We start from the raw sequence: 17,919 nt of genomic DNA on the forward strand, positions 1-17,919 counted from the left end.
ACATTGTTGGGTGGGATGCAAGCTGGTGCAGCCACTCTAGTAAACAGCATGGAGGTTCCTCAAAAACTTGAAAATAGAGCTACCCTATGACCCAGCAATTGCATTACTGGGTATTTACCCTAAAGATACAAATGTAGTGATCCAAAGGGGCACATGCACCTGAATGTTTATAGCTGCAATGTTTACAATAGCCAAACTATGGAAAGAACCTAGATGTCTATCAACAGATGAATGGATAAAGCAGATATTGTGTGTATATATGTGTGTGTGCGCACAGGCACACACACACACACACACATACAGGAAAACTATGCAGCCATCAAAACCCCCAAATCTTACCGTTTGCTATAATGTGGATGGAACTAGAGGGTATTATGCTAAGCGAAATAAGTCAATCAGTGAAAGACAATTATCATGATCTTTCTTATATGAGGAATTTGAGAGGCAGGATGGGGGTCAATGGGAAGAAGGGAAGGAAAAATGAAACAAGATGGGACCGGGGAGGGAGACAAACCATAAGAGACTCTTAATCTCAGGAAACAAACTAAGGGTTGCCTAGGATGGCTGGGTGATGGACACTGGTGAGGGTATATGGTGAGTGCTGTGAATTGTGTAAGACCGATGATTCACAGACCTATGACCCTGTAACATTATATGTTAATTAAAAAAAAAATTTACTGTGTGACTATGAATTCCTTTAAAGAATGCCTATTATACAGAAGGAGTTCACTAAATGCATGTTGTAAAAAAAAATGAAATAAAGGTTAGAATTTAAAAAATTAAAAAATGAAATAAAATGCAGTTATTTTCTGCTAACTGCTTAGCAAATCCATTTTCCATAGACACTAAACAGGTAAATATCAGTTCAAATAATCAAAACACGAAATTAGTTGCATGTGAGAATAAATAAGCTTTCAGTCTAATTCCAAAAGCTTATTTATAGCCAATTTCTTTATCACCAATTGCTTCAATAAATTAAAAAAATAGCCAAACCAACTACATCTCTCCATTTTTTGTTTAAGATGCTAAGAATCTCAGAATGTGGATAGTGTAATAACTAAATATTCAAATTCAGAATTACTAGGAGGAAAGAGTAACATAAAATCAGAGTTAAGATAAACTAGTCTTATTAAGAGCAAAGGGTAATATATCGACTTAAGAAAAAAAAAAAAAGCCAGCATACCTTGTCATCCCCAGGGCAACGATATAAATTCTGGAAAGTGCTAATGATGTTATTACTAAATCTGGGTGCAAAGACATCCTTTTCTTGACCAAACTGATGTCGAGATTGTCGTACAATGGAGTCAATAACATAAAGTCCAGGTACCTTGTATTCTGGTTTACACTGATGGAAAAAAGAATAGGAAGGGAAGGAATGAGAAGGCAGCATTTATTATAAATCCTATACAAATACAAAAACAATGATTATGTAGACGTAATGAATGTTCAGACATAGACTATTCCACACCATCTGTCTCTGGAATGGCATTTTTTTTTTATTTTTTTTTTTTAAAGATTTTTTTTTTTTTTTTTTTTTTTTTTTTTATTTATTTGACAGAGAGAGAGATTTCAAGTAGGCACAGAGGCAGGCAGAGAGAGTGAGAGGGAAGCAGGCTCCCTGCCGAGCAGAGAGCCCGATGCGGGACTCGATCCCAGGACCCTGAGATCATGACCTGAGCCGAAGGCAGCGGCTTAAACCACTGAGCCACCCAGGCGCCCTGGAATGGCATTTTAATCTACTTTGGCTATTCCATTCACCCAATTCAACTGCCAATCACCTACGTTCCAAAACAGTATTGCATAACTGGCTTGTGTGACAAAAGCCAAAAGGATAATTAAGTACTGTTTATAACCACCCCCTCCCCCAAAAAACTGTTTAATGACTTTGAAAAGCCACACACAAGGAAAACAACAAATTCAGGAAAGAGCTCTAGAAAAAGCATTGCCAACATACTCATTAGAAATCATCTGAAAACCTTTTACAAAAAGTTTTCTGTACTAATGAAGAACACTATAACATTCTAAATACACCGAGCTCAAAGTTTCAAAAGTTTCCTCAAATACCACATCTATAAGAAAGGTAAGACACAGGGCACCTGGGTGGCTCAGTGGGTTAAAGCCTCTGCCTTCGGCTCAGGTCATGATCCCAGAGTCCTGGGATCGAGCCCCACATCAGGCTCTCTGCTCAGCAGGGAGCCTGCTTCCCTTCCTTTCTCTCTGTCTGCCTCTCTGCCTACTTGTGATCTCTGTCTGTCAAATAAATAAAATGAAAAAAAAAACACAAAACTTTAAAAAAGTCAATTTAAAAAAAAAAAGATAAGGCAAAACCAATATGATTCCAGGAATCTATCCTATTTTTTTGGCTACTCCACTGACAAATGTTTCTCAACCTTCTTATCCACCACTCAAACTGAGGAAAATACCTCCTACTTTCTTGCCACAAGTTTTTCTTCTAGCCTATCTGGTTAGGAAGCACAATGAAGAATCTTTTTAGTATCAAGGTTACTGCTCCTGGTTTGTCACCATATCCAGAAGTGTAAGAAAACCTGCTTTCCAAGCTTATGTTAATTAACATGAATTATAGCTGCAAAAAGCAGCTTCAATTTTGGGGTGTAATTAGCTAAGTATCTCACCCAAAGTAATTTCCTAGAAATCACATATGGCACTAAAGCACAATTATATTCTTGAAAAATCCTTGGAAATCCGAGTACCAGTGAGAACACAATCCTCAACCCACCCCTAACACACACATACATGTTTCTCATGGCATTTTTGGCTGAGACAATGAGTGATTTCATTCTGCAAAAAGACAAGATGATGTTCATCTACTATACTTCATCTTTTCTTCAAATACTTAAGAACCTTATCCTTAGATTCTTACTTAAATCAAGAAAATAAGGGGCGCCTGGGTGGCTCAGTGGATTAAGCCGCTGCCTTCGGCTCAGGTCATGATCTCAGGGTCCTGGGATCAAGCCCCGCATCAGGCTCTCTGCTCCACAGGGAGCCTGCTTCCTCCTCTCTCTCTGCCTGCCTCTCTGCCTGCTTGTGATCTCTCTCTCCGTCAAATAAATAAATAAAATCTTTAAAAAAAAAAAGAAAGAAAGAAAATAAAAAGACCTTTAGCATCAATTCACAAGTATCTATTATAACACTCTGACTGTTAAAAACCTGAAATATTTCGTAAGAGGGCAGTTTGGATACTGAAGTTTTAAGTTTAACCTACCTAAAGGTTAAAAATATCTGCTCTAAGTTATGGTTTTTGAATGCCTGAAATAGTTTTCCCTCATGTTCCTAAAACATCTAGCATATTCGTCCTTCAGTTCATGTATCTGGGCAAGGCTATTTTCCTTTGACTACCATACATTCAAAGAAATATCAACCTAACTGAGCAAATAATTTATCTCAGTAAAGAAAACTTAAAATTTGGGGCGCCTGGGTGGCTCTGTGGGTTAGGTCTCTGCCTTCCGCTGCAGGTCATGATCTCAGGGTCCTGGGATCGAGTCCCGCATCAGGCTCTCTGCTCTGCAGGGAGCCTGCTTCCCCCTCTCTCTCTGCCTGCCTCTCTGCCTACTTGTGATCTCTGTCTGTCAAATAAATAAATAAAATCTTTAAAAAAAAAAAAAAAAACCAAAATTTAATGAAAAGCAGGACATCAACTTTGTTAAAATTTATCTAGTCCCTGATGCCACAAATATAGATAAGTGATTAATATTTATTGATTGACCTGATTTACTGGCATCTTAATTTTGCTGAGGACAAAAAAATTTGACATAAATTATTTCATATACATGATTACCTTGAGAGTGAGATTCAACAGAATATTTAAGTTGCTTGTAAGAGCTTTCAAAATTAATACTGAGGGGCGCCTGGGTGGCACAGTCAATTAAGTGTCCAACTCTTGATTTCAGCTGAGGTTGTGACCTAGGGTTCTGATATTAAGCTCTGGGTGGGGCTCTGCACTCAGCAGGGTGTCTGCCTGAGGTTCTCTCTCCCTTTCCCTCTGCCCACCCCCCCCCCCATGCTTTCTCACTTTCAAATCTTTTGAAAAATACTGAATGGTAAGTAATGAATGTACTAAATTTTTTAAAAATACATCTTTTTCACTGATTTATAACAGAAACTCAGGCTACAACTCACAACACAGAAGAATCATGAATGCACAAGATAATAAATGGAACTTTTGGGGCCTACTGTGAAGATTCTGAAAGCTTCAAACATATATTAGCAGTTTAGTGATAAACTCTAAGGCCTAAGGGGAAAAAAAAACATTTCTTCATCCACAGTATCTTTAGATATACCTATATTAAGATGTGTAGAACGATTTTCCCTCACTTGCAGAGTAGGCATTTTTGCCACATAAAATGGGGGGAAAAATCTTAAGTATGACTTGATGTTTTAAAATAACTTAGTAATTGGTAAACTTAGCTGAGTCACCAACTAGAAACCTAAGGAAAAATTAAGACCAAGAACCTGAAATTTCTTTAATTTCCTCTTCAAGTTCTATCAGTACTGAATATACAAGAATCCCTAAGACTCTGCACTGGTATGAGGAATTTTTACTCTTTAAATAATAATAATAAAGTCATGTGATGTTAAGTTTTCAGTTATATCATCTTGAAACTCATCCTAGTAATTTTTAATTTCTTCTGCTGCAGAAATAGTTTTGTAGAAAGTCAATAACATAGGGAGAATCCACTTTTAAACACATTATGTGATTTCCATTCTAAGGTTATTCAAGCTGTTACATGAACACCATTAGAAGTCAAGAGTTTTTTTCCAAAAATCCTCTCTAGGTGACATGGACCACATACTTTGCAATATATAAACACACCTTATATAATGATTTTATTAGAATTTTTGCTGCCACTTTCTGCTCTGAAAGTTAACATTAGGGACACCTGGGTGGCTCAGTTGGTTGGGCATCCAACTCTTGATTTCAGCTCAAGTCATGATCTCAGGGTTGTGAGATCGAGGCGCTCGGCACTGGGCACAGAGCCTGCTTAAGATTCTCTTTCTCCCTCTCCTTCTGTCCCTACACCCCTGCTCGTGCATTCTGGAGTGCTTGTTCTTGCTCCCTCTCTCTCTCAAAAAATAAAAAAGTTAACATTAAAGAAAGTAGAGCTACAATGGTAAATACAGGAGCATGTGGCTGTACTTGCAAAGCAGTGAATGATACTGACAATAGCTTTTAAGTAAGGGCTATTCCCAGGACACAGTCATACCTAATACTATATGAGTTCTCAAAGTGAATACTGGAGAAGCATCTTCTCCTGTTTCGGGGAGGAGGTAGAGAAAAGGAACCATTGTGAGACAGCCAGCAGCATTCTGTTCTTAACAAGGTATGACCTTAGGAGAACTACTTAACCAAAGCCTAAACTGCAGGGGTTTAACCAGAGCCTCACTGACCTAGTGTAAAGAAAATACAGCCATCCTGTCCTGCCTAAGAAGGATTAAGAAAAACTGAGAAGCATGTGTTAAGGCCATGGTCCAGAGGTACAGGCTCTATAAAAAACCTAACTCATACTCACTGATGACAAACTTAAAGTTTTCCCACTAAGTATGGGTGACAACCAGGAACGGATACCCCCCTAACCACTGCTTTTCAACATCATACTGTAAGTCCTAGATAATGCAACAAGACAAGAAAAGGAAATAAAGGTATACAGATCAGGAAGGAAGGTTCAACAAGAACTAAACACATAAAATACTCTTAATTGAGCCTTCGAGAACTTCCCTGCTAACTCTGAACCTGTATCTACGTGTTACTTAAGGAAATAACATTTAACTATAGAACTTAGAGATACAAAATAAGTGGAAAGACTAAGTGGTATTTCTCTTTTAAGATGGCAAACATACTGTTTTTGTGTTGTTTTCAAGACTTCTGATGATTCAAGTTTTCCTAAAAGTGTGAAGCTGGACGGGATGATAGGGAATCACTAATTCCTTCCCTCTTTATACTTAGAGGGCACCCAAGCAAGGAAGCAAGAGGTGGACAGGGCTTTGATACCTCACTGACATAAAGTATAATCATATAACTACAGGAGAAGGGAGATGACAAGGAAGAAAAAAAAGTATTATCCCAGTTCCTAATGAAACAAATCTAAACAAATCCACATTTAATGTACAGCTTAGTAAAATATTTCAGATTAACCTTGATGTGATAATACTGAAACTGAAGAAAAGTAGTAACAGTTTATAACTAATAATAACCTATTATTTTTCGGTTTGATAAAAGGACATTTTGCTCTTTGACTATAGAAATTCATTCTATTTGATGAGTCCTTAAGAATCTAAAAAACATTCTGACAAAGAAGATATAAAGCTGGCTGGAATTTAACTCCTTAAGTAAAGGTGAAATGAGGGTAGTATTTTTTAAAAATAATCTTTAAGACTTACTAGATTAGAAGAATTTAAGTCTAACAATACTAAGTGTGGGTAAAGATGGGAGCAACACAAACACACATGAGTGAGAGTGGGAGTATGATTAGTACAACCATTATGAAATTTATTTGGAATTATCTAGCCAAGTTAAAGAAATACATATCCTACTACCCAGCAATTCCACTCCACAGAAATAGAAACCACACCAGGACAAATACGAAAGTGTATTCTTAGCACTATATTGTTCATAACTCCAAAAACTGGAAAACATACAAAAAGACACACACACACACACAATGTCCATCAACAGAACAGATAAGCAGCAGTCATTCACATAACAGAATATATAACAATGAAAAGAAACAAATACTTTTATAATCAACAAGAATGAATCCTAAACATACAGTACTGAGTAAAAACAACTGTACACTAAAGAATATGTAACACAGGATTCCATTTATGCAAAACTGAAAAGCAGGTTGAACTGCTTTAAGAATGCAGACTTAAAGAGTAATACTATGTCAAACAAGAATGCAACTAACATAAAACTCAGACTGTGTATTACTTGGGGAGGGGTATGATCAAGAAGAGGTACTTGCAGACTTCAGTCAAAGTTCCATGTCTTGCACTGAGTGGTGGTTATACAGGTAACTTTAAAAAATTAAGCTATGCATATTATGTCTTCTGCACTTTTCTGTATATGTGTACAAACATTTCATATAAAAAGAAACATTTATATAAACTTCCTTGAGTTCTTAAAACACAACAGACAAAACCTTCTCTTAATGCCTAACAATGATAAGCTCAAGATATATTTAAAATGCCAGTTTAAGGTGTATGGGATGAAGAACTGATCAAAAATACCTCAGAGCAGAGTTTAGTAAGAAGAACATAAGGCAAGTGAGAATCTGAAAATTTACTGTTTTTAAACTATCTATGGCCAACTGCCCAAATCTTTGCATACCCCACACCAGAGGAAAGAAGCCAGAGTAACCTTTCAAGCAATTTTCCTGGCCAATGGGAAATCATCTTCCACTATTAATTTACCTTTTCATTTATTACTCTCATTCATTCCTCTATAAATCTCTCATGCTAAACACAGACTCACAAATAACACAGTAACAAAGTGCTGCAATATTTCTCCTCTTTTTGCACTATTTGTCTATGATGGGTGAAGGAAAAGTATAGACAAGCTAATATATGGTGTTCTGGGACTAGAGGATACCAAAAATTATAAGCCAACACCATTAAATAATCCTTCACATTTTTTCTTAGATCTTTCAATTGACTACATATTATGTACACGACAAACAGACTTTTTCATAAACTTGTTAAAACAGTATTTCCTACTTTAAACAATACTCTAATTCAGGGGTTTTACAAATTAGGTTCCACAGAAACAAAGCCTCTATGCAAGGGTGTCAAGGGCTATGGGGCAGAAAACAAAATAGGTGGAGTGGGCTTCTGGCTCCCTACCATCATTAGTACTGCAGCATTTTTACTGGTGTTTTATCTGTCTCCCCTCCCCCCCCCCCCCCCCCCCCCCCCGCCAATAGTAAAGTTCCAATGAGACTAGGAAAGAGGGAAAAAAAGGTTTCCTCTTGTATTAAAAAAACTATATACAATCTGGAACTTCATCAAAACTAAAATAAAATCTTCGTTCTGCAAAAGACCTTGGATCTTGTGTTAAGAGAATGAAAGGACAAGCTACCAACTAAGAAAAAAATATTTACAAACCATCTCTCTGACAAAGGACTTACATCTAGAATATTATTCAGAACTCTGAAAACTTGACAGTAAAAAACCACCCAATTAGAAAATGAACAAAAATATGAAGAGATATTTCACTGAAAATGCCAAAGAAGCATGTGAAAACATGTTCAGCATCATCAGCCATTAGGTTAATGAAAATTAAAACCAATGAGACACTAATATACGTTTATCAGAATAGCTAAAGTGGTAACACCAAATGATGGCAAAGAATGTGGAAACTGGATCAATCATATACTGTTGGTGGCAATGTAAAATGGTACAACCATTCTAGGAAAGAGTGGCAGTTTCTTATGAAACAACACGCCCTTACTTTCCCAGAGAAATGGAAACTTATATTCACACAAAAATCCACAGACAAATGTTCCTAGCAGCTTTATTAATAAAAGCCCCCCAAATGGAAATGATTTAGATGGCTTTCAATGGGTGAATGGCTAACCAAACTGTGGTACATCCGTACCAATGGAATGTCACTTAAAAAAGAAGGAGCCATTAGACACATACACAATTTGGATGGATCTAAATAAAATTATACTGAGCAAAACAAGCCAATTTCAAAAGTCTATATTTACATAACACTCTTGAAACGGCAAATTAGAGAACAGACTAATGCCCTCAGGAGTTGGTGGGGGGGTGGGTAGAGTAGAGGGTCGCTCTATAAAAAGGAGAAGGAACATGATGGCTCCTTGGGGCGACGAACTATGTTATATCCTGACTACAGTGCTGGTTTTATGAATCAATACACGTGATTAAATTGCACAGAACTAAATATACATACACACAAATGAGTGCATGTAAAACTGGTAAAATCTGAGTTTGGTGGACTGTATGAATGTCCTGGTTGTAGTACTTATGTTATCAAGACATTACCATTGGGGGAACCTGGGTGAAGAGTATAAGGGATCTCTCTTTCCTATAATCTAATGCAAGCATCATCTATTGATTAAATGACACATGAATCTGTAATTTTCACAAAATAGCTTAAAAATGCACTCACGCAACTCAATTTACCATTAACTAACCCACTGCTGAACTTCTGTTTTAAATAGGGTAGGGCTAAAGTATTCAAATTCCTGCCCAGACACTGACTGGCAATGTCATTCTTCTTTGGTTCTAAGTCAGGCTGTAAGATAAAAAAAGTCTCATGCTCTACTGACTGAGCCAGCAAGGTATCCCTCTAAGGCAGATTTTAAGGTGCAACAGTAAGCTGCGGGACTATGACCAACTGTTCAAGTGATGGAAGAGTTGTACACATCGTTTACCTCATTCACTATGACATAACAGAAATGCGGACGAACCTCTTAACTATGAAAGATACCATTTCAAACCTCTTTCAGGTGTATGGGATGTTCTAACTAGGTGGACAAACTAGGTGAAGCTTAGAACTCAGTATATTAATGACCGAAGAATGTGGAAGGCTAGACAAAACTGAAGCTCCATAAAAGCATGAAAACGAGACTCTATACAAAGCTTCTCTAAACCTGACTGAGAAGTATTTCTCTTAAGAGAAAGACCAAAATATTGTGTCAGAAATTACCTCTGAAGGTTATACATTCTAAATGGAGGACGGCATGTCTAGGACTTTCAGACTGCATGGGTGAAGCATAAAGTTGTTCATACTATGTTAGGTTTAAGTTTGTCCTACTGTCTCTACTAAGAACTCTTTTTAAAATGTGGCCACTGGAGCACTTCGTATAACGACTGTATTTGAACAGTTCCAAACTGTACATACTGTATGAGGCTTCTCCTCTCAATAGGTTTCTTATTTCTATGTGGAATGTTATACCTTGGAATGTCTTATAAAGAGAGAAGAAATTCCACCTTTTTTTTTTTTTAACTTCATCCCCTGATCCCCGCAATACTGATTTGCTTTTCCAGACTGATTCTATAATTATCTCACAATGGAGACAATTCTGCTCACCCAAGGTTTAAGATTCTGAAATATCTTATTAAAAGTACCCCTGCTCTAAATAAAAATCAGTAAAAGACATTTATTGGTAAATTCATGTTTATCCCTTAAACCCTTACTATTCAAATTGTGGTTTCTAAACTAACAGCTGAAGTATCCTCTAAGAACAGGTAGAAATGCAGACTCTCAGCCCCTTGCCACACTTAGTGAATTCAGAATCTGAGTTTTAACAAGATCCCTAGGTAACTCCAATGCACAAAAAGTTTAAGATGCACTGCTTTAGACATTCGAAACTTTTAAAAATAACTTTTAAAAGTTTTAGAACAATGAAAATTTCCAATCACCAACATTTCTATTGTACTGTGATTTACTAGAACAGCATACTTATTGTTTTTACTTTACTTTGCATCTCAGCCTCAGTTCACTAGTTATTCAACTCAAAGTATGTTTTAACTAATACTCTAAGTACTGAGAAACCAAGACTTCACAAAAAAGCTGAATCACAGAAAGATTTACAAAACTGATTTACTCAAGGTTATCGACATGACACAGTCAACTGACTGATTCACATACCCTTCTCCTTGTCAACATTTTTTTTAAAGATTTTATTTATTTGTTTGATAGAGATCACAAGTAGTCAGGCAGAGAGAGAGGAGGAAGCAAGTTCCCCGCTGAGCAGAGAGCCCGATGCGGGGCTCGATCCTAGGACCCTGAGACCATGACCTGAGCACCCGGGCACCCCCCCCTTTCAACTATTTTTAAGAAACACTGCAATCTTCCTGAATCCTTAAATGCCATATACCACTGATTCTCAAACCGGTACTGGTTACATCCAGGAACATGAACATGGTCAGAGTCCAAAACCTAAATTCAATTACAATAAAGTACAAATATAGTATCATTTTCTAAGTTTTAAGACATGTGCACTCCTGCCAAAAACTGTGGCATGAATAGGGCACTGATCACCAGGAGAGCAAGAAACTATAATCTAGTCACCTTGGACTCTGCTTACAAAAAGTATTATAAAATGTGTATGAGACAGCTAGCTGTTTTCAACTTCATTACCCTCTGCTTACCCTAGACAATGGAACTTCAGGTCTATAAAATAAGATGCTGAGATATATAATGTCTTAATGGATGAGACAAAATGAATCAGCAGAAGAGAGGTAGCGGGTAGGCAATGTCTTATCCACACTTTATCTAAAAGAAGAGCTGCTCTCTAGGCATTCTGCTTGAAATGACAAGTGAGAATTAACATACTTTAAAAATCATATGTACACCATTTTTTCCAGGGGACAGATGCTCACTATGGCACTACAAATTAACAAGAACATCTACCTGAATGAAAGCTATTGTTTTTAGAATTATCCAAAAAGCACTATCACTTTGTTTATTTACTTATTTATTTATTTATTTAAGTAGGTTCCACACTGGTGGAGCCTAGTGTGAGAGGCCTAAGCCCTGACATCAAGACCTGAGCTAAGATCAAGAGTTAGACCCTTAACCGACCGAGTGACCCAGGCCCTCTTATTTCTTAATTAGAAAATAAAATAAATGGAATCACTTTTGAACAGTCCATCAAAAACAAAACCTGAGTAGCTGATTTAAAAGAACAGAGCACAAGGCATTTATCTATAATTATAGTACATTTAGTGTACATATTGAAAATTATACTTACTTTCTGAATGAATTTCTCAACGCTCTGTACCACATGTTTATAGAACTAAAAAAAAAAACAAACATGAAGTGTAGTTTTAAAATCTGTTCAATTAGGTCTAAATTTTTCCGTTAAGCATAGGTTTAACATAGTTTCAAAGGTCTATCAAAACAATGAATTTAATCATGAATTTTGAGACCAACAGGTCACTCACCTTCATAAGCAATTAACTATGATACTAATTAGTAAAGGTTTCTTGAAGTGCATACACAGTCAGTACAACTGAGCACTGAACACAGGTTTGAACCGTGTGGGTCCACTGACATGCTGACTTTTTTCAATAAACACAGTACAATACTGTAAATGTATTTTCTCTTCCTTATGATATTCTTAATAACATTATTTTCTCTGACTCACTTGATTATAAGAATGCCGTATATATTACAAAAACATACAAACTAGGTGTTAATCAACTGTTTATGTTATTGGTAAGGTTTCTGGACAACAGTAGGCTATCAGTAGTTAAGTTTTAGGGGAGTCCAAAGTTATACAGACTCCTGACTGCACAGAGATCAGCACCCCAAACAACACGATGTTCAAGGGCAAACTGTATATCCAAAGTGTGTTAGGAGATACAAAAGAATTTTATCACAGTCCTTGTAAAACCATACTTTCACATACTATTAGGCTGACAGCAAAGTACCTGTAATAAGCACTCTGGCAGATGTACATTCTTCCTTTCATAGAAGGAAAAGATTTCCAATGGTATCATTAAATTAGGGTAATACTAGAAACATCAAATAACTCAAAAAATCGCATTAATAAACACATGCAAGGGAGTTGTTTTGAACTTCATTATCTCGTTTCTGCTGGAAAGTGGAACAAGAATATAAAGTAAGATACTGAGATGTATAAAGTTCTCATGGATTAGCTAAAACAAATCAACAGAAGTGAAGTGAATATACAGATTAAAAATGAGTAACAGGCTGTTATCGATTATAAGAAAACAGGTGTAAGTTTTAGAAACAACAGGATGAATAAACCTAAAAAGGGACAAATCAGAAATTACAGAATAAAAAAATTATAGATTAAACAAAAGATATCTAAAATTTGTGCTTAATATATTTTAATATCTTAATGGCAACTGCATAATTAGCATATTTGTTTAAAGAACTTAAATTGTGCTTCTACTTATACTTTTGATCCCAGGAATTATACTTTTTAAGGGATATCCCCTTAGACTGAAGTGAAGAGACACATGAACATTCTTTGAACTGCATCAAGAAATCCAAAAATCAAAAAGAAAGGAAAATCTCATTACTCATAGTCATCAAGTCAAAATGTACAAGTTTAAGCTTGGGTATAATTTTCATACTATAAAAGAACAGTTTACTCAACAGTGTAAGTCACTTAAATAAAAAAGCCACAACAACTACTTAAAAGTAAGCATTACCTTAAACATTTGAAAGCAACATACAAAATATTAATTACACCTTGAGTGATTGTACTAAATAATAAATTCTTCTGGAAAACATTTTGACAGTGCTCTTTGCTTCTAGCTACTTTACTATACGTAATTCTGAGTAAAACTGCTTACTAAACTTTAATTCAAAGTTTACCAATTCACATAGGCCTTCTTCCCCAACAGCTATTTTGTGAGATTTTGCTGACAGTGTGCACTGTTAACAAGCACCCATTAAAATAAGCATGTCTCTAATCACTGATAAAAAAAATTAGTGACTTACCTCAATATAAAACAGTATCACTTAAAACTGATTTTAAAAAGCAGCTCAAATCTCAATTTACACATGTGCTAAATGAAGTTTAAAATAACACAATACTGCAAAAACAATTGGTATGAACTCTTCAAAAATATCAATGGTATGAGAAACAAAACAAAGGCTGAGTATGGCTGCGTGACAAGACAAATAAATGTATTATATGATCCTACTGGATCCTGAAATTTCTTGCATGTGGTCAGTGTACAATATAGTTACTTAGGAAATGTCTTTGTTCTTAAGAGATTCAAATTCAAGTATCTAGGGATTAAGAGCTATTATGAATGAAATCTGAAACTATCAAATGATTCAGACAAAAAGTGTGTGTGTGTGTGTGTGTGTGTGTGTGTGTGTTTGTAGAAATAAACCAAATTGTAGCAAAATGTTAACTGGCAAACCTGAGGAAGACTATGTGTTGTTATTGTAATATTTTGCAACACGTCTAAATTTTCAAAATTAAAAAATGTAAAGCAGTAACAAATCAAAATAGTACAGTATATCATAATGTTCAGGCTCTTGATTGAAGCTTGGATTCAAATTTAGCTGTATTTATTCTGACAACTGCAAATTACTTATTTTCTCTTAGACCCTTCCCACATCTGAAAAATAGGAGTAATGTTGCTGCTAACTTTACAGAGCATTTTAATTAGAAAATATTCTGCTCAGAGGGAAAGGGGGCAGTGGAGAGATGGGGAAAATAGGTTAAGGGGAGGAGTTACAGGCTTCCACTTATGAAATGAATAGTCATGGGAACAAAAGGTACAGCACTGGGAATATAATCAATGATACTGTAATAGCAACGTATGGTGACAGATGACAGCTACCCTCGCGGTGTGCACAGCATAACGAATAGAGACGCTGAATCACTAATATTGTACACTTAAATCTAGAACACCGTGTATCAACTATAATAAAAAAAAAATTCTTAGAAATATTCTCAAGTTATATAAAATGCATCAATTATTTTCACAGACTAAAAATGGTAATACACATGTTTGCACACTCTCAGAATCACGATCAATAAAAATCAGATCACAATGTAAAATAGGATAAAGAAAGCACAAAAGACTAAATAAACATTCTATACTAAGCCTATCAGACACCCGAAATTCACTTTTTTAAAGAATTCTCTTGCTTGAATGCTTACTGGTCACTGTACTTTTCACTTACCACCTCTTTGATTTTCTGATAAATACAGGAATTTTAACTATAATGCTGTAAGAAATTAACTACATGTCTGACAAATAAGCTTTGGCCACTACAACACTGAAAAATCAACTATCGGAATTTTCTCCTAGTGGCAATTCTTTCCGTGAGTAAGAATTTGTTAAATCTAATAGATAATGTTATTATTTAAGGACCATTTATTTAAATAATTGGTGCTTCTGGTTATGGCTGATGCTCTTATTTACAGTAGGGAAACATATTACCAAATATCCACAGGTTAAAATCTATTTAATATAAGCACTCATTCATTCTTGATTCCAACAGCCCTACTAAAGCAGGGAGCCTTAGCTTTAGAGACAAGGACCACTTAGAAAGAGGTATCTATGGTTGAACTTCAAAAAAGATCCTTAAAGTCAAGAAATTTTAGGCAAAACTGTGCATGTGTATTTCTCTACAGAAAAGTCCAAGCTTTCTCTGAGATTTTCGGAAGGATCAGAGTCAACATAGATTAGTTCAAAACCTCTGTATCAAAGCAATGGCTAAAGACCTATGGCCTCTACCCACAGCTTCAATGTCCTATATACAATGAGATTCAATTGTTTTTCATAATGGCTCATTTTTAAATCTATCATAGAATCAATAAGGAAAAAAACTATTAATTTTTATTTAGAAACATTTACCAAGATTCTGTAAAGTCAGTGTGACAACACATTCTCTACAACGTGGCTCTATCTAAAACCTTGCCTAAGTAAAGAAAAATGATAGCTTCAAAGCTTATGGAAGTATATTTACCAAAAGTGTTAAATGTTTAGAGTGCTGTGAAGTGTGTAAACCTGGCAATTCACAGACCTGTACCCTTGGGGATAAAAATACATTATATGTTTATAAAAAAAATAAGAAATAAATAAAAAATTTTAAAAAAATGTTTATCTCGGGGCGCCTGGGTGGCTCAGTGGATTAAGCCGCTGCCTTCGGCTCAGGTCATGATCTCAGGGTCCTGGGATCGAGCCCCGCATCAGGCTCTCTGCTCCGCCGGGAGCCTGCTTCCTCCTCTCTGCCTGCCTCTCTGCCTACTTGTGACCTCTCTCTCTGTCAAATAAATAAATAAAATCTTTAAAAAGAAAAAAAAATGTTTATCTCTAGATGAGAGAGTTCACAGGTGATAATTAATTTTCATTTTTGTTTTTCCCCATAAATATGTATTAACTTTGCAAAGAGGAAGAGAATACACAGTTTACCCTTAAACAACCAATTCCCTGCACAGTTGAAAATCCACATTTAACTTCTGACAATCCCCCAAAAATCAGCCACTATTGACTGGAAGCCATACTGATAAGTTAATTAACACATATTTTCTATGTTATTTGTATTAAATACTGCATTCCTACAACAAAGTAAGCTAGAGACAATAATACATTAAGAAAATCATAAGGAAGAAAAAATATATTCACAGTAATGCACTGAATTTATCCAAAAAAATTCATGTGTAAGTGGACCCATGCAGACCAAATCTGGAATGTTCAATGGTCAACTGTATAGCCTGTAATAATCATCCTTCTTCTAAAATATTAATATAGTATTTTCTTCTGAAAACAAGTGTAAAATGTATTACTCACCTTAATAGCTTTGATGGCTGCCTTAGTAATTTGGGTCATTTTCGCTTTAGAAATGGGAGGTTTGTAGTCGTTCAGGGAATACAACTGATAAAAAGAAGAACAAATTTTAAATACAGCAAAACTAATGGTCTCTAAGCAAGTGCATGAAATTACCAAACATTTCCATTTTTATATTCTCAATAAAATCAAAGTGCTGCTTTCTTTTAAAAATCAAGTTCAACATCATTAGCCCTCAGGGAAATGCAAATCAAAACCACAACGAGTTACAATTTCACACTTAGTTGTTTATAATCAAGAAGATAGATAGTAACAAGTGTGAACAAGAATGTGGAGAAACTGGAAACCCTTATATATTGCTAGTGGGAATACAAAATGGTACAGCAACTTAGGAAAATGGCTTGGCAATTCCTCAAAAAGTGAAACACAATAATATGTAATATGACCCAGCAATTCCACTCCCAGGTATATACTTAGATGAACTGAAAATACATATTCACATTAAAACCTGTACACAAATGGTCACTGCAACATTATTTATAAAAGTCCTTTAAGAAGTGGAAACCACCCAAATGTTCATCAAATGAATGGATAAGGGGTGCCTGGGTGGCTCAGTGGGTTAAAGCCTCTGCCTTCCGCTCAGGTCACGATCCCAGAGTCCTGGGATTGAGCCCCGCATCGGGCTCTCTGCTGGGCAGGGAGCCTGCTTCCTCCTCTCTCTCTCTCTCTCTCTCTGCCTACTTGTGATCTCTGTCAAATAAATAAAATCTTTTTTTTTTTAAAGATTTTATTTATTTATTTGACAGAGAGAGGTCACAAGTAGGCAGAGAGGCAAGCAGAGAGAGAGAGAGAGAGGAGGAAGCAGGCTCCACGCCAAGCAAAGAGCCTGATATGGGACTCGATCCCAGGACCCTGGAATCATGACCTGAGTCGAAGGCAGAGGCTTAAACCACTGAGCCACCCAGGCGCCCCATAAATAAAATCTTTAAAAAAAAAAAAATGAATGGTTAAACAAAATGTGTTATAATCATTCAAAATATTAGCCATAAAAAGGAATGAAGTACTGATACATGCTACAAAACAGATGAACCTTGAAACCATTATGCTGAGTTTTAAAAGCCATATTAAAAAGGACCAGATATTATAAGATTCCATTTATATGATATGTTCAAAAAAGGCAAATCTATTTGTGACTGCCTACAACTGGGGGAATTGGGAAGAAACGATGAATAACTACTTATGAGTACATTTCTTTTGGGGGGGGTGATAAAAATATTCTAAAATCAGACAAGTAAACACCACTGAATTATACACTTCAAATTGGTTAATTGTATGGTATATGAATTATATCTCAAAACTTTTTAGAAATGAAGGGATTCAGGTTTAACAGTAATCTCCACCAAAAAATAATTTTGTTTTGAAATTTCTCATATAAGTAAAGGATAATAAAACTGCTTAAAGAGAAAACAGTTAAGGGGGGAGAATCAGGCAATGAACAAATAAAGCTTAAATGAATACTAATTAAAACATGCACTGTACTCAGAGATGACAAGTTTTACCTATAATGCTGTAAGATATTAACTTCAAGTCTGGAAACTAAGCTTTGGCCATTACAACACTGCAAAACACCTGAACAGACTTAAA

The 17,919-nt window shown here is 35.8% G+C and overlaps 1 protein-coding gene across 3 annotated transcripts in view; it reads right to left on the minus strand.

Annotated features, from left to right (window-relative positions):
• The window catches only part of SCAF8 (SR-related CTD associated factor 8), a 347,831-nt gene that overhangs the window by 298,764 nt on the left and 31,148 nt on the right, over positions 1-17,919 (minus strand). For all 3 annotated transcript variants that reach the window (XM_046004859.1, XM_046004858.1, XM_046004856.1), the window contains exons 3-5: positions 16,279-16,362; positions 11,739-11,783; positions 1,184-1,345 (exon numbers count right to left, since the gene is read on the minus strand). In XM_046004859.1, coding sequence (XP_045860815.1) covers positions 1,184-1,345; positions 11,739-11,783; positions 16,279-16,362 — 291 coding nt within the window. The remainder of the gene's footprint in view (positions 1-1,183; positions 1,346-11,738; positions 11,784-16,278; positions 16,363-17,919) is intronic.

Source organism: Meles meles, chromosome 5 (genome assembly GCF_922984935.1).
Source record: "Meles meles chromosome 5, mMelMel3.1 paternal haplotype, whole genome shotgun sequence".
NCBI classification, from domain to species: domain Eukaryota; kingdom Metazoa; phylum Chordata; class Mammalia; order Carnivora; family Mustelidae; genus Meles; species Meles meles.